We start from the raw sequence: 22644 nt of genomic DNA, 5'->3' as shown, positions 1-22644 counted from the left end.
GAAAATCATTATCTTGTTTACTTCCTATAATTAATTTGTTGACCTGTTATTGAGGGGGAGTACTACAGTAGTAAACAAACTCTGGAAAAGAACAGAAGCTGCCTTCCGAGACTGCACAGGACAATGATGGTACGTGTAAATGAATCATTTTTAAGTACACTTGCTTGAAATCAAATTAATATGTTCAGAAATACGAATCATTTTAAATTCTTTGAATAGAAATCATTTATGCTCTCGCTACTACGTCTCTTGGATGATCTTTTTTAGATTGTTGGATATGGGATCATTTTTCTTACAACTGTTGTGTATGTTGTGGAACCACTGTGCAGGAACTGTAATTACAGAAATCAGGAACACCTTTATCTGTCCAGTTTCGAAACTGAAGTAGATGAATGTACCCGGGAAGTTTGTTTTTGTAAATGTAACGGGACGGTAGTCTGTCCGCCATCTAAAATTTATTCCATCTGCACCGAAAACTGCGGAATATGCCACCACCCAATTACACGCGATCCAATATCTGCATATTCAACATTCAGTTTTGTGGGTAATTGCATCAGGTATACGTGTATCTGTGACTGTGACGGTACTTATAAGTGCTCAGGAGTTGGAAGAATTTCAAATTGTTAAATGACAGAAAAATCGTGTTATTGACTTACCTAGTGCCCAGTCTTTATTACTGTTCAGTCTGTTGACATTTTAACATTCGTGAAAATTCATCTTGCATTTATAGAATTTATTACATATTCTGCAAGTCGATCTACGAAAACTTTGAAATTAAATACAATACTTAAATGTATTTATGTTTGCTTACAGATTTAAAACCAGAGTTTTAAATCATAATATTAAAAAAAAACCAAGCATGGGTTTAATTTGGGCCCGTAAATCCAAGCTTCTGCGAAATGAATGCATTCATACTAAATTACTCCTGTCGAAGAAAATGCGTGCATGCCGAGAAAATGTGTCTATTTAAAAAGACAATTATGTATATATAAAAAAGAAATTAGATATATCAAACCTGGCATGTACATATTCTCGGCGTGTCTAAGCATGACCCAAACATGGATGTCGAAATGCGAAGTTTTTAAAACGGACATTCCAAGGCCACATAGGGCTGTATTTTGGTAGAAAAAAAACGATGAAGAACAACAGGGCCAAAGTGACTCAGGTGGGCGTTGTGGCCCATGGGCTTTTTTTTTTTAATTCTTATGAAGAAAAATGATTCGAAAACTTCTACATGTAATGAAATATAAAAAAATAACGAATACTGATCAAGTCCATTTAAACTTTACAAATTGTGAGCAGAGCCAACACGGACCTCTGAAAACGGAGGTGGTATCATGGACGAACAAATTTAAGCATGCACTGTCGACCGCTCGCACTAACTGTGTGCCCCTTGTCATAATCAGGTAAACGGAAAAATCCGAAGAAATTCAGCGTGAAAAGAAGAAATATCTTGCTACGATCTTCAATTCGACAATTAGATATACCAACGACGATTAACAATATTCATCGACTCTATATATTCAACTGACCTCGACCTAAAAGACACCTACTTGTAGGAGTCTGCCACATCCTATTTCATATTTAGATGTTTAACTAAATATATCTGCTAATTTCAAATCATCTCCGATATCCAAGGGCTTTTAATCCGCTACTCTCCTCACAAACCCTTGGCATATCGTGTATCAAAAGTCGGGATTATTTCGTCATGTGATCTCGCGTATAGCTTGCGTCATCGACAGAAATAAAACAAAACGCGCTTCTTCATAACAATCAGGTTTCGAGCAATGTTTATTTATTATTCAGGGTACCGATCTATATCTGAAATATTAGAATATATTCCTGATTGAATTATATGCACATCAATTTAAAGTTTCAAGACACCATAGCTATATATATAATGGGTGAATTAAAAAAAATGACCACTAAACTGAAACTTTTTGGAAAAATTCAACTACTTATAACAAATTTTTCACTTATATCATCATATTGCACATGCATTCTAGTTTAAAATCCTGAAGTGCCAATAGAATAGACAATTGTATTAAAAAGTTTCAGGATTTTTATTAGTAAAATTTCTTTTGAAAAAAGAAAATATCATTACACCTTAAAAGACTTTCTAAAATACATTATCAAAAGAAAGTATAGTTTTTTATGCTTCAAAATGGTAAAAGGGGTACAAATGATTAAATCTAGACCTTGATTGAGTATCTTCTTTTGTATATGTGACAAAAAAAATGGCTTTTTGATTGTTATTTTACATTATTTATTCAATTCTGGTTTGAAAAGTTTTAATATGAAAAAAATATGAAACAATAAAATTCCCCAAAATTCACTTTTTTGTCCATTCAAGTCAATTCTTTAAATCTAAGCCAAAAAAGAATTTTTATATACGAGTTCTCTTACAGAAAATACTAGATTTTGAAGTGACCCTATGTTACATTATTGTGTTGCACTCCTGACATCTGATATGTATATTATTTAACATTGTTTTAAAAATTATAGCACACAATAACCCATTCTTACTTTGTAAATCAATTTGTCGTTTTGATATTTTTCATTGTTTACGGCAGGTTTTTCATATTTTGAAAACCTTAAAACATGATTATTTGCAAAGTGATAAGTAATATATATAAATTGTATTTAAAAATATATCTGAAAGGATGAAAACTATTCCCTGAATTGACTGTAAAATTTCTGTAATTTGTTGATAGACATAGTGTGTTGAACATCAAATATTATCAAACTTTTTTTTTTCAACTTATTTTTTAGTAAAGAAAGTTAAAAAACATTGGTAATTATAAAGCAGTTTTGTTGCACTCCTGACTGCAGTAAAATTTAAAATTAAAACCATAGAACACAAAAATTCATAAAGTGTTGGCAACATCAAGTGGTAATGAAATTGTGCAATAATTATAGTCCAATACTTCATAATTAAAACAGATGAAAGTATTTAAAATTTGCATTTTATCTGGAATCATTCCCTATTTATGCCAAAAACTAGCTTAAATGTATATTTAGAAAATAAAATATATTTTATAGCATATTTTCCTTTAGAGGACAAACACAGTAACCCACCAGAAAAATTCTACTCATCATTTTTTCTTTATTTTTATTCTTATTGGATGATTTATAATTCTAACATATTTGTTGCACTCCTGACCAAAAGCATTGGGGCATTTAAAGTAGAATTGTGAAGTGAAAATTACATAAGAACTTGTTCTGTTGTTTCAGTGAAGTTGAGGAGGAATTACTTGAATTTTATGACAATTTTTTAGTGTGTTTATTTTTAACATTCATTAAAAAATCACAAAAAGATAAAAACACATCTGAATTGATAAAATTGAAAAAGGAAGGATTTTGATAATAAAACTGTCAATGATTCAGTATTAAATTATACAAAAAGATCATTATTAATTAATGAATACTTCTAAGCTTGAATAGAAGTCACACAACTTGAATCTTTAAAAAATGTGTTGCACTCATGACCATAGAAATATAGATCTGAATCACAGACAGATCCTGTAATTGATAAATCTATTTGGTAAAAATGTTCTTTGTGTCTTTATTTTCCAAAATAAAAATCAGAAAATCATATAATGATAATAGTTTTAATTTTCCATGCTTGGGAGCAAAACATCAAATGTTGCACTCCTGACATTATTGGGTATGCACATATTCTTGACTCTCATTAATGCTGCTTGTGATTTATATTACATTTTTGAGTTTTAAAATCTATATCAGTTATTGTTTTAAACTTCGAAAGTTCTTTTTTGTCTTAATTTTCTTTCAGAATTTTACAATTGATGTTTTTATTGCATCACTACATTTCTTCTGTTGCACTCCTGACATGGTATAACATTTTTTTAAACATCAGCCATGATCACAACTTGATTAAACAAAAGTTACTACAGTCCACATTTAAAGCTCAATACTTTGAATATTATCAGGAAAGTCTTTATTTTCAACATAAAGCATTATTATTTATTTCACGGATCTCCGAAAAATATTGAAATTTCAAAATGTCACAAAAACGTGTTGCACTCCTGACATTTTTAGCATCATTTTTGGGCATAACTTTTTTGTTAATTGAGATATCAACGAGATATTTGGCAGGTATTTAAACACTATCTAAACACATATGCTGAGACCTAGAAATCTATTTTCATTGCCTGTATTTTTAGTGTGGGTTGATAAATATGCGTTTGGACATTTTTTTTTAATTTACCCTAATGGTACATTATCTTGCTGGTGGTTGGTTATATGTGTTTTTAAGTTTTTTTTTATTTTCAAGAACATATTTTATTTATGAAAAAGGTGAAGATAACGAACTGTGATCATTCTCTTAAGTCCTGTAAATAATACGAAACGTAAACAAGGCAAACAAACGGAAGTCTGAAAAACACCAGCTGTGGAATCAGGTGCCTATGAATGCCCTGTCAATCTGCTCATATGCTTTTTGTATTGATGAGGTACTGATGAGTAATTCGTGGTCAAAATTAGTGTAAAAAATGCCTATCAACTGGTATGAAACAGGCAAATACAACCATAGGATAGGTTGTATTTGCAAACAAGGTCGTTATAAAGACCATAAAGGAGATGGGCGAACATAGCGTGCAGAAAGCCTTCAGCTTCAGATACATAAAAATCGTGTTCAATTTGTGAATTTAGTATTAAGTGTAAAGTTCTCATTATTAAAATTTATGAAATTATGATAAACAAATCTTTTATGAGGAAAATTTTCTCGACAAAATTTATTCTTCTATTAAAAAAATAATTTGGTATTCGTGGGGTTCGAACCCAAAACAATTAAAATCCCGAGTATCATTTTCTTTCGAGACCCCGTTCACGGTAGCTCAGTCGGTAGAGCGTTCGCTTCGTGATCGGGAGGTCCTGAGTTCGAACCTCGGCCGCGACTGACCTAAGTCGATAAAAAATGGGTAGCAACTGTTCCTTCGCCATGCGCTCGGCACTTTGAAGTGAAAGTTGCGGGTCCTTCGGATGAGACCTTAAAAACCGAGGTCCCGTGTCACGGCAGGCGTTGTCACGATAAAGATCCCTCACTGCTCAATGGCCCTGAGTGCCGAGTAAAGGTCAAAATTTGAAGCCCTTTATCGGTATATGATGACGTCTCTATATGAGTGAAAAATTCTCGAATGGGACGTAAAACAACAATCAATCAATCAATCAATCTTTCGAGACTAGCACGCTAACCACTAGACTACACAAGTCCTGATGAAGGTTGGCATTTAAATCATGTTTGTGATATGACCCTTGACTTTATGGACTTAAGTATTTCTCGAAAAGATGCGAATGTTGTGTCAAAAATGTATATTTTTAAGGTATTGTGGGTCTTTGCTCCATATTTTGGGTAGCCAAAAATGTATATTTTCATGCAAACTTTGAGGACTAACTTTCAAAAAAATGGAGCGAAGACCCACTCATGAATATCGAAAAATAGTTTATAGTATGAGAAAATGACTCTTTTTGCCCTCTTAAGTGTGTGTATATTTCATATGAAAATAATTTCAATCTTTGAGGGATTTTTGCAAATTGTAGAGATTTTTACATAGAGTATATTTTACTGTTAGATGAAATATCAAGGAAAATTTTGATATGAGATTAAATTTTTAACCTTCATGTTTGACACACTATAGGCTTTTCGCTCATCATGTTCACCCATCTGCTTTATGTTTCTCGGTGTACTTCTGAATTATAATGGAAAATTTAATATAATATAAAAACAACTGGCAATCCAGGGTTTTTATTGAAATCAAAATCTAATCACATGTGTTTAAATACTGAGACAATGTTTTCACTTTTTGATACTTTTGTTGCAAGCATATTGAACTATGGTTGCAAATTATACGGTTGACACAATGAAAAAGTCCATTTAGACTTTATTAAATATGTTTTAGGTGTTAGAAGGATCACAAATACTGCCATGATTTATGTCGAAACTGGTAGATTGTTCGTATTTTTAAATTTGGGTTCAAGCTGTTAGAACCGACAATTGTATCCTGAAAATGTCTTATAAATCTTTGTTCAATGAATGTGAATGTTCCAGCAAACACTCTGACAACTGGGTTGTAAATACCAAAGAAAAACTTTTTGAAAATGGGCTTGGATTTATCTGGTTTGAACAAGACAAACAATTGATAAATAAATATTTTCCTATTATCAAACAAAGAATAACATAATTTTATACAAAATCTCATGGCTGAAATTAATTGTTCAACAAAATGTATTTTTTACAGACATATTGTAGATTATTTAACATTGCAATATTATTTAAGAAAGTCAATACCTCCTCTTTGTCTTTATAAAAAACAAATAAGCAGAATAAGAATGTCCTCAGATAACCTTGCAGTTGAAACTGGGCGTCAGAGAAATATTGTAAAGGAACGAAAATTTTGTGAATTTTGTAAAACCAACATAGAAGATGAATTTCATGTTGTATTGATTTGTCCCCTGTACAAAGAATTGAGAAGTAAATATATTAAAAGTTACTAGTGGAAAAAACCATCTGCATATAAACTAGTTCAATTACCGAGTGTCCAAAACTTTATTGAACTTTGTAATTTCGGAAAATTTTTGCATTTAGCTTTTAAGTTAAGAAATAAAAAAAAAAGTTGAGATTCATTCTTCGTATGTCCTATGTTTATATCTGTATGTATGTATTTATAATGTTTTACAATGTTCGTACTATTCATCATGTATATACATGTAAGCATCATACCATGCAAACTTGTCCTATAATCATGATAATATATGCGCTGTTTTTCATGTATAGAAGCGTCATACCAAACCATTCCTATTTTTCTGTGTATAATGTTAGAAAATTGTGATAATACGTATGTATTAAACAAATAATAATAATATACAAATATACAGCCAGCACGTAACAGGAATTCCCTTTCCGCTTGAACGCACACAATACACAGGTAACCGTATAGAGATGGGAACGCCCCCTCCCATGCCCTTCCCCTTCGGGCCTCAACCCCACCCCCACCCCCCAACCAACCAACCAACCAACCAACTTCTGGATCCGCCACTGTTGAAGCAGCAACAGCCGGAGTATCACTTTGTGTTGCATTGGACTAAGATTCGGAAGAGACGTCGGTACAAAATATTTTTAGTCTCTGCGAAAATTTCGATGTAAGGAGCGAAAACTCGTTACTGGAAGTTGTTTACAGGAGGTGCAACAAGTTTTATGGTTTACGTTCAAAAATAATTTCTTGACAGAACAAGATGTTTTTGGTATTGTTTATATTCCTCCTGAGGGTAGTTGTTATAGTTCCATTGACATTTTTAATGATGTTGAATCTGAAGTTGTTAGTTTCATTGCTGAGAATAATGCTAAAGTCTGTATGATGGGTGATTTTAATTCTCATACTGGAGATTTGCCTGATTTTATTAACATTGATGAACAGATTTGTGAATCTTTGTTTTTGAATTCTGATATACTGAATATTGATACTTGTAGCAATGTAGAAATGACAACAAGATGTAATATGGATAAGTCTGTCAATAATTATGGTAAACGCTTAGTTAACTTTTGTAAAAGTTTAGACATGCTTATAGTAAATGGTATATTAGGAAAGGATGGCGGATTAAGCCATACCACTTGTAAAGATACAACAGTTGTTGATTATTGTATAGCATCACCTACTATTTTTAAAAACATTATAGAATTCGAAGTACTACCTTTTGATCCTATGATCAGTAATGTTCACAGTGCATTGCATTTTGTTTATTCTTGTAAGGAATAACAAAAGACTGATTCTCTAATCACAGAGAATGATGATGTATATGCATTAGATCTAAGTGGATAAAAGAGAATACTACTGATTTTGTGTACAATCTAAATGATGAAGAGATTGATGTTTTAAACCATAGAATTGAAACCTTGGATTTTAATACAATTAACCAAGAGATAGTTGATGATATAATTAATGATTGTAATGCAATAATTAAAGTTGCTGCTTCGTCAAGTGATATGGTCAAATCCTATAAGCTTGATTATCACAAAAATAAGAAATCTAAACCTAATAAACCTTGGTTTAATGCAGAATGTAATGTAAAGCGTAAAAATTACCACAAATCCAAAAAATATCACTGGCGTATGAAAACTTTAGAGTCCAGAAATAATTTACTACAATGCAGTAGAGAATACAAAAAAATTGTTAATAAATGTTACAATGAATACAAGAAAAAATTTATATGCCGGGTGAAGAACTTGCAAAACAACGACCCTAAGTCATTTTGGACTTTGATTAACAAATCAGGTACACAGAGAAGAAAGATTGAAGATAAAGTTAGCTTAGAGACTTTTTTTAGACCATTTTAAGAAATTAAATTCAGACAGTAGTGATTACGACTTTGATAATTTTGACATTGAAAATATTTCAGAAATAAATGGAGATTTGAATGCTGAAATTACATTAGAAGAAGTACAAAAGATGATTAAGTTACTGAAGAACAATAAAGCTTGTGGTAATGACCTTATACTGAATGAATTTCTTAAAAATTCTCAAACAAAAATGATCAGTACTTTTACAAAAATCTTTAATCTTGTTTTTAAAACTGGAATAATACCCTCATCTTGGTCTGAAGGAATTATTTGCACTATATACAAGAACAAAGGTGATTCTAGTGATCCTGATAATTATCGCGGAAAAACTGCATTAAGTTGTTTTGGTAAGTTGTTTACTGCAATATTGAACAATAGACTAAATAAGTATCTAGAGAGCATGAATCTCCTGTGTGAGGAGCAAGCTGGGTTTCGGAAAAGTTATAGTACAGTTGATCATATTTTCAGTTTGAAGTGTTTAATTGATTTTTATTTACAGCGTAAAAAGCGACTATATTGTGCATTCATTGATTATAAAAAAGCTTTCGACTCTGTTAACAGGGTGGCTCTTTGGCATAACTGGTACGTCATAGTATTGATGGAAATTTTCTTAAAGTTGTTTATAGTATGTATAATAATGCAAAGTCGTGCATCCGTCAGGGTAGCAATGTGTCAGAGTATTTTTACAGTAATGTCGGTGTACGTCAAGGTGAAAACTTACCACCTGTTCTGTTTTCAATATTTTTGAATGACCTTGTCGATTTTAGTTCTAGGGCATATGATGGTTTAACAAATGTTACAGAAGCTGTACATTTTTTGCTAAGTACAGAAGAGGTAGACATATTCCTGAAACTTTACTTGTTACTTTATGCTGATGACACTGTAATTTTGGCAGAGTCAGCACCTCAGTTACAAGCTGCTTTAAATGCAATGTTCTTATATTGTAAAACTTGGAAATTGCAAGTTAATGCATCTAAAACAAAGGTTGTTATTTTTAATAAACCTAAAAATGACAATTCACAAATGGTCTTTACATATGATAACAAAAACTTAGCAGTTGTTGATGAATTTGTTTACTTAGGTGTAACTTTTTCTAGTAATGGATCTTTTGTTAGTAATAAAAAAAGCTACTTGACTGAGCAAGGTAGGAAAGCTATGTTCAGTTTACTCAAGAAAGTAAGATGTTTATATTTGCCTATAGACATTCAGCTGAAATTATTTGACAGTATGATTACACCCATATTACTTTATGGCTGTGAAGTATGGGGAATTGACAATAACAATGTCATAGAAAGTTTATTTTTACAATTTTACAAAATAATTTTAAATCTGAAAAAATTTACCCCTAATCATGTTTTATATGGCGAACTGGGTAGATATACAGTAGAAATATTTATTATGTCCAGAGTTATTGGGTTTTGGCATAGACTTGTTTGTGGTAAACAAGACAAAATATCTTTTCTCTTATATAAATTGTTATTAAAGCTTAGAGAACATGACTTAATGCAATCTAAGTGGATTAACTATGTTGAAAAAACACTAAATGACAGTAGAATGTCCGACTTATGGTTACAACAGTATTCTCCATTTTGGTGTCAAAATTGGTTAAAACTAGATTAATTGATCAATTTAAGCAGAATTGGTATGCCAGTATTTTTGATATGCCAAAAACCCTTAATTATAGGTTATTTAAATTAGAACATAGTTTTGAAAAATATTTGATTTATCTTCCAAAAGATTTGAGAAAAGCTTTATGTAAATTTAGATGTATGAATCACAGATTTCCAATTGAGAAAAGTCGCTTTTGGGGTGTTGACAGAGATGATCGAATTTGTGATCTTTGTTCCTCTAACAATTTAGGAGATGAATTCCACTATCTTTTAGAATGTGCTTTTTTCAAAAGAGAACGAAAAAAACTTGTTCCATATATTTTTTATGCTAACCCTAATGTTATTAAATTTCATGACCTGTTAAATTGTAAGGACGTTAAAGTCATTTTTGGACTTTCCAAATTTTGCAAAATTTTATTGTCAGTAATAAATTAATAACAAAACAACTGTTTAAAATATGTTGTAATGATTTATTTAATACTAGCAGAGGCCTTCTATACTTTGATTTTTTTTAACTATACATGTACATGTACGAGGGTTGTCCAAAAAGTTCGTGGACAATGGCGTTTTTGTCAAAATGAATAGTTCAAGATATACTTATTGTATACCAAAATATTAGTTATGAAAATCGAAGTCAGAATAGTTTGGTTTTAATTGTTTAAACTTAGTATTTTTGTAAAGATCGCGGTCATTAAAGGTCGCCGATAGTGCGCACGTACCAGGGTTAAAATGCCATAAACTTTTAAATAAAGTGTTCTGATTAAAATGATTATTTTCTTTATAAAACGAGTCAAAGCTTAAAAAATTTTAAATGTGTCGCAAATAAAGCGACTATCGTCATTTTCTGATATCTTTAATTTAGTATCGCTTACTAAATGGACACTGAGAATACTAAGCGAAAACTGCAAGAAGTATGTTTCAAAAATTGACAGAAAAAGCAACGTCGGCCATCCGCACGGAACAGCGTCCAACCATACAATTATGTTTTAATACGGTTGAAACGACGTCAGACACAAAATATTTATTCAAACAACTTAAAATTATCGGAAAATATTTAGTTCATTGACTTGTAATTGGTTTATACGATTTTTCAACGGTGTGTAAAATTTCGGAGACACTATACAAGAAGTGGAAAACCACTGTTATTTGATGAAAATAGGATATCCCTATTCATGACGTTGTTATAAATCTAGCGCCGTCGGACTAAGCTGTGCAGCCTGTGTATATGAATTGATGACGCCCGTAAATTAGCATGTATTGTTTTGAATTTTAAAAAATTAAATCAATTTTGGTCTGTACGTAAATATTATTGCACACACTTGGCAGTGTGGCATAATAAAGAAAATTAGCGTGTGTCCATGAACAAGTGATAAAAATTCAAAATCCGTATTTTTGACGTTATCATGAAATTAGCGTAACGTCAGACTGGGCCGTGCGGCTTGCATATACAAAGTATTTACACCTATAATGTTCATAAAATAGTGTTCATTGTTTCAATTTTTTTAAATATTTACTTAAGCATGGTCTATATTAAGATATTATCGTACACGTTTGCCATTGCGGACTTACTAAGAAAATTAAGAATTCGTCCACGAACTTTTTGGACAACCCTCGTATATAGTAATTAACATTAGTGCCACTCATTTCATGCTTGTATGTTATTTTGTTGTATCATTTGCATTCATATACCCCAGTTGGGGTCTTTGTCTTCAATAAAAACTTGAAACTTGAAACTTGACAAGCTTAAGTTTCTAAGTATGTAAATTTCTAGTGTTTCCAAAGTACTCCTTCACTGTCAGCGGTGAATTTTGGTTTCAAAGTTTAGCACATATGGTAAACTAATTTTTTACGTAATTACCGACATTGTACAATACTTCATAAATGAAAATTTCAGTAGAAATCTAAGGTGAAATTTATCTCCCTTTTTATTTAACTAGATTAAATATCTATAATTTTTTTTTATATTAGTTATTCTTATTAGTATTTGGTATAAAGAATATTTCATTATTACATTTAATTACTTAAAATATACCATTATAGAAGAAGCACAATGCACACATAAAAATATGACATTATATTTTCTACTTCATAACAACTGTGAGAGAGGGTTATTAATCTTGAATATACATGCTTGTAGTCCATTTCACATTCATTTGATCTTTATTAGGAGAATGTATGAATGAAATACCGGTATATCATACATGTGTTTAATCAGGAGGTAATCTATTAAGTATCCACTCTCGCAACAGTGTCATTTCCTGCTTGTTAAATTCATGAAAAACATTAAATTCTTGAAACTCTCCAGAAATGCCTAAGTTTGTTAATGTTCTGAATGTCTCTGCTCCCCAATCAAACAAAACTAGTTCATCTCTGGTCCCGTGACACTGAAGCAATGGGGGAAGGGATGATTTGTCTTGGACATTCTCAACTTCCTGTAAAAAAAAGTGTATGGAAAGAAAATTTGCGTCATGACTAGATATAGACCTGTAAAGGACTGTCAAAGGGCATTTCAGTGGTCTCAATTATAGACAATTAAGAGCCCCATTGTGTCTTAAGAAACATTCAAGAACTCTGAAATATGTGTACCAGGAAAGACAACTCTTTTTCAATGATTAATCATATTTCATGACAAAGGCTGTGTTGTATTCTTTGATTTTCTTTACATTTATTCATATATATATATAAATAGTGATTTTTCAAAAGAAATATGCATACCCACAGAATCATTACCTTGTATACTAAAGAGTCTCTATTTAAAAAGCTTGACAGAGCAAAACAGCCTGCGACCTGTCTCTGATACCTGTAGACTAGATGTAAGGCCATTGCACCACCCATAGAAAAACCACCTGAAGAAAACTACATATCTTTAAGGTATGTTGACAGTGGCAAACATTTGAAAATACACAGATAAAATTCTTGAAAGGGTCAAAAAATTGCCAAATTATATCAAGTACAAATTTGTTTCCATCCTTTTATGAAAAAAAGTACTGGTATTCTTCTGTTTCATCTGAATTTATTCTCATCTTAATCTTCTCCTGTTTGTTTGCATTTATACATGTTGCATTAGTCACCATATCAACTCATGATATTGATATTTTATCATATCAATTTATATCTTTTATAATTTACTTTTAAATATATATGTACATTGTAATATACATGTTTTTATTTTGTTTGTCTGAGTAGTACATGTGTATAAAGAAAATTGTAGAAAATTGTGTGTTCTTGAAAAAAAAACCTACAGAAAGATGAAATTCCATTCATTAAAATGTTGTTACTGCAAATTCAAATAAATCTAAAATATGTAAATAAATACTTCAACCTATGACAATTCTTGAAAGTGGAATTCCACCATCAACTTCTGCTTGGATCAACTCATTCAACTTTGTAGCTGAAGCATCTATAGATGGCAAGTTTTCTGGCACAAAGGGTGAAATTTGGCCTCTATCAAACCACACCGTAGATACCTGACCATTATTAGGAGTGTATGGACTTTAAAAATCAATATTTATTATGTTTTAATGCTCCTGTATCTGAGGAATTTAGAACAAAATCAGAAAACAGTCACTCACATAGGATCAGCTGATGGAAATATTAATTTAATGTGTGGAAACTTAAAATCTTCCTTCCAGACCATGTTTATCCATTCCAACAAACCAGACCCAGTGTCACCTTCACAATGGAATAAAATGATACAAAACTATTTAAAACTTGATTTCAAAAGGATTAAATGCTTATTTAGGGCAAAATCTATATTAATTTTTCAATCAAATTAATCACCAAATGCTCTAATGGTTACAGCCCAAAATAGTATTGGGTTGAGGTTTAAAGAACAATCTATTGAAATACCTGAACCATGTAGCCATATCAAAGAGGCACTGCTTTTTGGCCCTGACTGCGAAATTATCCTCGGTAAGACTCTAAATTTGCTACCCATAGTGTGCACTGGAAACTAAAGACAATGTCTTATATACAAAACCAATACACATGCACGGAACAATTCCGAAATAATAAACCTATAGGGAAACCAATAACCCAGTGGTGCATCCAGAAATTTCAGAACGGGGGGGGGGGGGTATTTTGACAGGGGGATTGTCCAAACTCAGAAATTAAAATTTAATCTTTATTAATGAAATTTTCACAGATTCGAGAAGAAAATACCCTGAAGCGATAGTATCATTTTTTTAAAATTAGATTTGACCGTATTATAATTTCAGCAAAGTCAATAGACTTGCTCAAGTATGTATGTTTTTTAAAAAATTATTTTTAAAATTCTTTGTTTAATTTTGTATTGTGTTTCCTTTGCCGTCTACCATATTTATAAATGTTATAATTAAACATAGTCTGACATTATCATAAAGAGCACATATATAGAGAGCATTCAAGGATAGAGACTTGCGCAAGTCTAAGAGGTCAAGTTAAGGTCATTTTCCTTTCTTTGACATAATATTACTATTGCCATTCATGTGATGCCTACTTCTATTTTAGAATATTACAATTCTGTGAAGAGGTCAAGTTAAGGTCATTTTCTTTTCTTTGACATAATATTACTATTGCCATTCATGTGATGCTACTTCTATTTTAGAATATTACAATTCTGTGAAGAGGGCATAAAACACAGACCCCTGGAATTTCCAGAGGTGGGATCAGGTGCCTAGGAGGAGTAAGCATCCCCTTTTACTGGTCCCACCTGCCGTGAACCCTATGTGTTGATCAAAGGTCTAACAATTGGTATGAAACAAGTTAGCCAAAACACCACCGAATTATACGTTATATTTGCTAACAAGGTCATTTTATCGACCGTAGAATTTACGAAATGCTGACTTTAAACAAGGTTGTTGAAATCTCTGCAACATCAACTTATCTGTCAGTAGCCTACCTCGGTTTAAATATTGATCGTACTCAGAGTATCGAATAAGTTTGGAGATATAAACGCCATATATGCAGGAGATAGCGGAATATTACTACCTAAATAAGACATTTTAAAGCTGAAGTACAATTTAGTTGTTAGTTGGCCCTTATCATCTATATTCAGTTAAACATGCAAATATGAAACAGATGTGACAGACTTTGTGGTGTCTTATTTTAAGTTCACTGGGATATATCGAGTCGACATATAAATGGAAGTAACTATTGTTAATTGATAAAACGTCATACCTGAATGTCGAGTTTAAGGCCACAATAAGTGGGTTTTTCTTCTCACAAGTGGGTTTTTCTTCTCATGTAGAAGTTTGTTTTTTTTAATAAATTCTGCTTCATAGAATTCCAAGAGTTTGTTGGAAGACCAGATTCCGGGGCCATAAAACTTAGAAGAGCTCATTTTTGGTCTCAGTCCCACTTTTCTACTATTAAGTCCTTATGTAAAAGTTAGACTGAGATCAAAATTGAGCTCGTCTAACTTTTATGGTCTCCGAAGACCGCATAAATGTTGTCAATGAGGAACTCCAGTATCCTTTTAATATCAACTTAAGAGTACTTGTGTGTAGAATCAGAGTGATTTTTTACAAAGCAATTTTGTTGATGACTAATCACAAGATACGGAAATTTGCAAGTTCCATTTTTATTGAAGAAGCAGTTGTCTATGATATCAAAAGGCAAGTTTTTAGTTTATCGTGAGGAATGGTTGTATGTATAAAGTGTAGAAAAGTCGTACGTCTTGATACTATTGACTTTTGAAAAAATTTGGTGATTTTAAATTTTCTAAAAGTTCTTTGGATTTTTTGAGAATCCACGTCTGATTTACACCACTTCTAGAATATGCTGTAGCACAATACATGTACTTTTGAAGTTTCTCCATAACAGCAGTTAATATTTTCGAAAGGAGTAAAGATAGGGGCTTGGTAGATCATTTACTGGACCAGGCAATGTATCGTTGTAAGGATCCAGTATAAGTTGGGTAGATCGAACTCAAGAATGTTAAAAGTATTTTAAAAACACTGAAATTCGATTTTGAAGAATTTCAGCCATAGAAAATGAACTATGAGTATAAAATGGATTTCCCGACGTAGAATTAAAACAAAGTTCTTCTAAAATACAGTTATAATGATGAGACTTACAAACAAAGACGATATATCTGCTGGAACCATAACATATTGTTCATGTAGTCTTTCTAATTCGTTTATAACCTCCAGTTTAGTGAAAACGGAAGGATAGATAGTTCAAATATTGCCTTTCAACTTTCTTATATATTTCTGAAACACATAATCCATTTTGAAAAAGTGTTCATGTCTTTCCTTTCAAATTTAACTGCGTTTCCATATGAGTGAAAAATTCTCGAGAGGGACGTTAAACAACAAACAAACAATCAATCAATCAAATTTAACCAACGTCCGGCATAATCATCGACAGAATTCATTTTTGTAATAGAATTGAAGTTCTGTAGCCAGTTGAAAGATCCGGGGCTCCCTGTATTTAAAAGCTTTGAAGAATAACAATTTCTCGCTTATTATAGAAGAATTTCTTTAAATATTTAACACATTTGAAATACACATAATCAACTTAGGCCTACCTTGCAGCCTTAACTGTATCATGAATTTCACAATTTTGTTAGAGTTTCTCCTCTTATAAACAGTTTGCATATTTTCTTACAGGAATAAAGAGGAATAAGTTCACAGATATAATGGGTTTTTAAAATATGTGGCCATGGCCAACTTAGCCAGTAACTAGGGCCTGAAACCTGACGTTAGGAATGCAGAATTTTTTTTTATAAAAACCTTGTTCCTCCTTTACTTTAAATGGTTACTTTAAAACAGTATTCCCCTTTGTCTTCAAAATCAACAATAATATTTGTATGGTCTCACCCTTTCAAAGAAGAAACTGAAAATGTTTGAAAGTTTGGGACCAATTAATGAACAAAAAGGGATAGTAATAGATTATCGTGGTGACTCAGTTGACCTAAAATTACAGATTCTTACACAAGGAAGAGAACAAAATTCGAATTCTTATTGCAAATTTTCATAAAATGGCAAATCATATGCACAAGGAAATTCAATAATCAATATCCTTAAATTTCAAGTTCAATGGATGGGTACCAATTGTGCCCCGTTATTAGCAGACCTTTTTTGTATTCATATGAAGCAGAATTTGTCCAAAATTTTATACGTGAAAAGAATAAAACACTTGCTGTGGCCTTCAACTCGACATTTAGATATATCGACGACGTATTGTCAATTAACAATGGTTATTTCCATTCTTATGTCGATACGATATATCCCGGTGAGCTTGAGATAAAAGATACCACAGAGTCTGACACATCTGTTTCATATTTGGATATTTTACTTGAAAAAGACTTGGTAATCTTACAACCAAGCTTTATGATAAACGCGATGACTTTAACTTTTCAATCGTCAACTTCCCTTACTTATGCAGCAATATACCTTCATCACCTGCATACGGGGTTTATATCTCAATATATGCAAGAGCATGCTCTACGTATGTACAATTTCTAAAACGAGGTAAATTATAGACAAACAAGTTGATGAAACAAGAATATCAGCAGTCTCGTTTAAAGTAGGGATGTCAAAAATTTCATTTTCCTTAGTCGATTATTCAGTTACATTATTCGAACGATAGTCGAATATTCGGAACATTTTCTGAAAATAAAATTTTATTTTAAACTTCACTGGTACATGACGAATTTGTCACTCAAAAACCCTTTTACATAAACATATTTTAAAAGTAACCTCAAAATTAATGCAACGTAACGTGTGGATAGCATGATTATATGAAATAAATTTAGACACCTACCGGTAATTCTCTAAAATGTAAAATTTCCCCATCAATCGAATTCATAAACCGGCCTATACAGTCAATTTTTGTTTTAGTAAGCATTATTTAAAAATTGCCAGCCGATATTTTTTCTTTTCAATTTTCTTTTTAAGTTTATTATGAAAGAAATAAAAATCAGGTGCTCGTGATATTGTTAAACCAGTTAGATACTGCTTATTAAAATTGATTGCCCCGGCTATCAAAATGTCCTTAAAATGTAAGCGAAGTGTCAAAACAAGTCACGGCTATGGTGTGTTTCTTGGATTTGAGCAGTCCTAAAATAACAAATATACAGGGTATAAGATCAAGCCCAATTAATAGTTTTCCAAACAAAGTCCAGTAATTTGATGGGTAATTTATTACAAAAAAACAACACAGGCAGTATCTGACATATAATTCCCGCGGTAGTGAAGCACTTACGATTAATGTACTTTCTATAAGTACATGGAAAGTCAATCATTTTTTGTTGAGGAAAATTTTCTACTGTCTCTGAAGAAAGACGGTTCCTCAATTTTAAGATGAGAATTCCATCTCGTTAAATCACTCTTTAATTGCATTTATTTAATAATAATAATATTCGAATGTCGTTTCATTATTCGATCGTCGGTCCATTCGACTGATGGTCGAATAGTCGACTATTCGTTGACATCCCTAGTTTAAAGTCATCATTTCGTTCTATGGTCGATACAGTGACCTTGTCAGCAAATACAATTTATCATTGAGTCAAATGCTGACTGACGTTTTTCATACTAATTGTTAGGCCATTATTTACACACTGAATTGTCGACGGATTTTTCCGTTATTTCCCGATCATGACAAGGAGCACACGGCGGGTGTGACCGGTCGGCGGGGAATGCTCACTCCTCCACAGCGCCTGATCCAACCTCTGATGTTTTGGAGGTCCGTGTTTGCTCTGCTCCTATTTTGTATTGTTTAATGGACTTTTGAGCTTGAATACTGTTAGTTATCTCCATATATTTCATAAATCACCAACCTTTAAGATCCCTGCGTATTCATAAGGCCATTCTCGAGAGTAGAAGTGGCTGCAGAGCTGAGCTCTGTAGCCAGCCATTGTCCAAGCTTCCAATTGACTCTGATCAAGCTGAAGGCTTTAAATACATTATTTCATATAAAAAATATTTTTGATTACAACATAAATTTAATAGTATGAAACAGTGATAAATAGACAGATAAATGACAACAATATAACAAGAAACCTAAAGGGGGATATTCTTACCTTGTATTAGGGTGTTTTAGCACTCTTTAGAGCCATTGTAATTTGACGTCGTATATCGGGTGATAGGTAACAATGAAACAATTTTAGAAGGCTCTAAATTATTCTTAATTTTAATTGTTTAAGAAAGGAATGTGAATCTATATAAACACTTTTCTTTCTTTGCTTTGCGTTTACAAGTGCAAATGTATGTTACAAGTAAATATTATGGTTGATATTAAAGTAATTGATTATTTACCAATAATTTTGAAGCTTTTGTCGCTCATTTTTGGGGGTGGGGGAGGGTAGTATATACAGTGTTAAATTAAGTATCCTTACAGACCATTCGCCCTCGCTAAATTCTGTCATACCGTGTTTTTCCCCCAATTTTCTAAAAGGGTGTAAAAGCAAAATTCACAATGAAATATGGGAATAACGAACAGTATTCAAGCTCGTAAGTCCATTCAAACTTTACAGATCGGGAGCAGAGCAAACACAAACCTCCAAAAACATCAGAATAGGGATCAGGTGCCATGGAGGAGTACGCATCCCCTGTCGACCGATCACACCCGCCGTGTGCTACTTGTCATGATCGGGTAAACGGAAAATCGTCAGAAAATCCAGTGTGTAAATAATGGCCGAAGAATTAGCATGAAAAACGTCAGTCAGCATATTACTTAATGATAGATTATATTTGCTTATGAGGTCATTCTATCGACCATAGAACTTGCGAAACGATGACTTCAAACGAGACTATTGATATCCTCGTTTCATCAGCTTGTTAGCTAATAGCTTGCCTCGTTTTAAAAATTGTTCGTATGTAGAGCATGCTCTTGCATATCGAATCAACTAGGAGACAAAAACCCCATCTTTTATTTCAAGTTCACTGGGATATATCGATTCGATATATAAATGGAAATGGAAGTAACTATTGTTAATTGATAATACGTTGTCGATGTATCTAAATGTCGAGTTGAAGGCCACAGTGAGCGTTTTCTTCTTCTCATGTAGAAGTTTCTGAATAAATTCTGCTTCATCTGAATACAAAAATAGATCTGCTAATAACGGGGCGCAATTGGTATCAACTTCAGAGTAATTGTCTATATAATCAGAATGTTTTTAACAAAATAATTTTGCAAATGACCAATGACAAGGTAAATACGAGCGTATATTTACGAGTTCCATTTTTTTTTTGAAAAACCATCTGTATATATGATGTCAACATGCCTGGATTTTAATTTATCATGGGTAATCTTAATCTTTCATTAAGTCAAATGCTGACTGACTTTTTTCATACTAATACGTTATATTTCCATTAGTGAACTCTTCAAAATTAGAGGCGCGTTTGGTCTTCTGACAGGGACAGCATGGCGTTGCGGATAATACAAAACATGTCAATCTCAATCCAATTTTTAATGTTAAATGTATTTGTCATTCCAATTAAAGAATAGAAGAACTAAAAGACATATGTAAGAGAGCGAGAACCCTAAATTTATCATCCATTAATTAAAAAATACATTTCCGAGGCACGTGTATTGTATTTAGATGTACCATACGATAAATAGATACATACGATCAACAATAGATATAAATTGATATCGTTGTCATTCCTACTCTTGATGTATATAAAGTCCACGACAATAAAATATTTCATTTGCATTTTCTTAGGATTTGTTCATCGACATTCAACATATTGTTTACATGTTTACGTTACGTTTGTCCCTGAAATCCCGCGAGATTTGTACATTTTCCGACTTTTTCACAAAAGAGCGCACTAAGAAGTATAACTCTTCCATAGTGGAAATAGAACGTATTGCTAGGCCATTATTTACACACCGAATTGCCGACGGATTTTTCCGTTATTTCCCGATCATGACAAGGAGCACACGGCGGGTGTGACCGGTCGGCAGGATATGCTCACTCCTCCATGTCACCTGATACCACCTCTGATGTCTTAGAGAACCGCGTTTGCTCTGCTCCTATTTTGTAATGTTTAATGGACTTTTGATCTCGAATACTGTTCTTTATCTCAACATATTTCACTTGTATAAAGTGTTGAAAAGTCATACGTTTGCATTTACACCAACCCAATAGATTGAAAATTTACAGAATGACCCATCCCCTTTAATGGATATGGAATGTCCGCAAGAGCATGTTTATATATATATACTAGGGATGGCAATCGAATACAGAATTGCCAATCGGCCGGTTAACCGCAAGACGTTCCGACCTTTTAATCGGTTAATCGTATCAAAAATTCATATTTCATCATTGTAAACCCTGTTCTATAAACAGGACTATAAAGATGTTACATGTAGTAATATTATGTATATATTTGATCAGAACAATATCTATATTTTATTTCAATTTCAATAGGGTAAAAATGAGAAAACCATGAAACATGCCTGAAGTATCAGATACATTTAAAAAAAATTGTCAGAAGAGAAGTACATTACGGGGATGGCATAAAGCTAATGATGTTGAAAAAAATCCATCTTAATTATTGTAAAAGAGTTTTAGGGGTAGGTCAGAAAGCAGTTAATAATTTCATATATTGTGAATTGGGTAGATATCCACTATCACTAAAAATGAAAAAAAAAAATTTAAATACTGGCTCAAGTTAAGAAGGTCTGATAATTGTATACTCAGTGCCTGTTATGAAGATATGGTTTTGCCTAATGGCAATTGGATTATGTGTATTAAAGAAGAGTTGGAAAGACTAGGTCTGAGCTATTTATGGGAATCTAATATTATTGATAATTGTGTAAATAAAATAATTGAGCAAAGAATGATTGATGTTTATAGACAAAATATTTTTTCAATTGTATCTTCTTATTCAAAAGGACAACTGTGAATAATTTTGTATTACAAACATATTTAACAAAGCCTATTGATAAAAAATATCCGAGAATGTTTACCAAGGTGAGATTGTCAAACCACCAACTAAAAAATGAAACTGATAGATATAACAATACATTAAGACCTCAAAGAGTTTGCACTCTCTTTTCTTCTAATGATATTGAAGATGAATTTCATTTTATATTAAAATGTCCATTTTATGAAAGTCTGAGAAGTGTGTATATTAAGAAATATTATGTTAAACCAAGTGTATTTAAACTTATAAATTTATTGTGTAGTCAAAAGATGAAAGAGCTATCTAATTTGGGTAAATTTTAATAAAAAGCCAAAGCTCTTCGAAAATACAATTTGTAATTATTTTTATATCTATATCCTTGTTTTGTATACCATACAGTTGGAAAAATTCTTCATTTTGTATGCTCTACATTGTGTATAAAATCTGATGAGCCTTTGGCTTAAAGAAATAAACAAACAAATAAAGCATTGTCACCATAATCAAAACTCAGTCCGAGCTATTGCTTAATTTATTTTGTTTGTAATAATATAATTTGATAGGTAATCACAAAAGAAAGCAGTGGTTGGGTACACATAATAATCAGTTCACAGTACTCAACGTTCATTTAATTAAAATTATTAAAAAAAAAAAAACACAGGACAAACTGGGTAACGACATGTTTAAACAACAATTAACATCCCGAAAACTCGCCAATTACCCCTGCATTGTCAATCTGGAAAGCCTCAATTATCTCCAAATCAACTTAATTAAATCAGATATTTTTATTTATGTTTTACATTGAATTCTCACGAAATTGTGTTCAAATTTACACATGTATTAATTTTTT

The 22644-nt window shown here is 32.0% G+C and overlaps 2 protein-coding genes and 1 non-coding gene across 3 annotated transcripts in view; 2 read left to right on the top strand and 1 right to left on the bottom strand.

The window, feature by feature from the left end:
- The window catches only part of LOC133181800 (electron transfer flavoprotein subunit alpha, mitochondrial-like), a 176449-nt gene that overhangs the window by 43334 nt on the left and 110471 nt on the right, over window positions 1-22644 (top strand). The window lies entirely within an intron of this gene.
- On the top strand, window positions 4845-4918 carry Trnat-cgu (transfer RNA threonine (anticodon CGU)). Its single transcript has one exon. It is a non-coding gene; the product is annotated as a tRNA-Thr (tRNA).
- LOC133183325 (lysophospholipase-like protein 1) lies at window positions 12023-13900 on the bottom strand. Its single transcript, XM_061318286.1, has 5 exons — window positions 13813-13900; window positions 13536-13635; window positions 13286-13455; window positions 12694-12809; window positions 12023-12395 (listed from the first exon to the last, which is right to left on the bottom strand). Exons 1-5 carry the CDS (start codon window positions 13898-13900, stop codon window positions 12171-12173), a joined length of 699 nt encoding a protein of 232 aa, XP_061174270.1. The 3' UTR covers window positions 12023-12170.

Source organism: Saccostrea echinata, unplaced genomic scaffold, assembly GCF_033153115.1.
Source record: "Saccostrea echinata isolate AGI-Se365-2 ecotype Australia unplaced genomic scaffold, CSIRO_AGI_Sech_v1 ptg000009l, whole genome shotgun sequence".
NCBI classification, from domain to species: domain Eukaryota; kingdom Metazoa; phylum Mollusca; class Bivalvia; order Ostreida; family Ostreidae; genus Saccostrea; species Saccostrea echinata.
The sequence above is the reverse complement of the archived record's forward strand: the minus strand, read 5'-3'. Positions and strand labels throughout refer to the sequence as shown.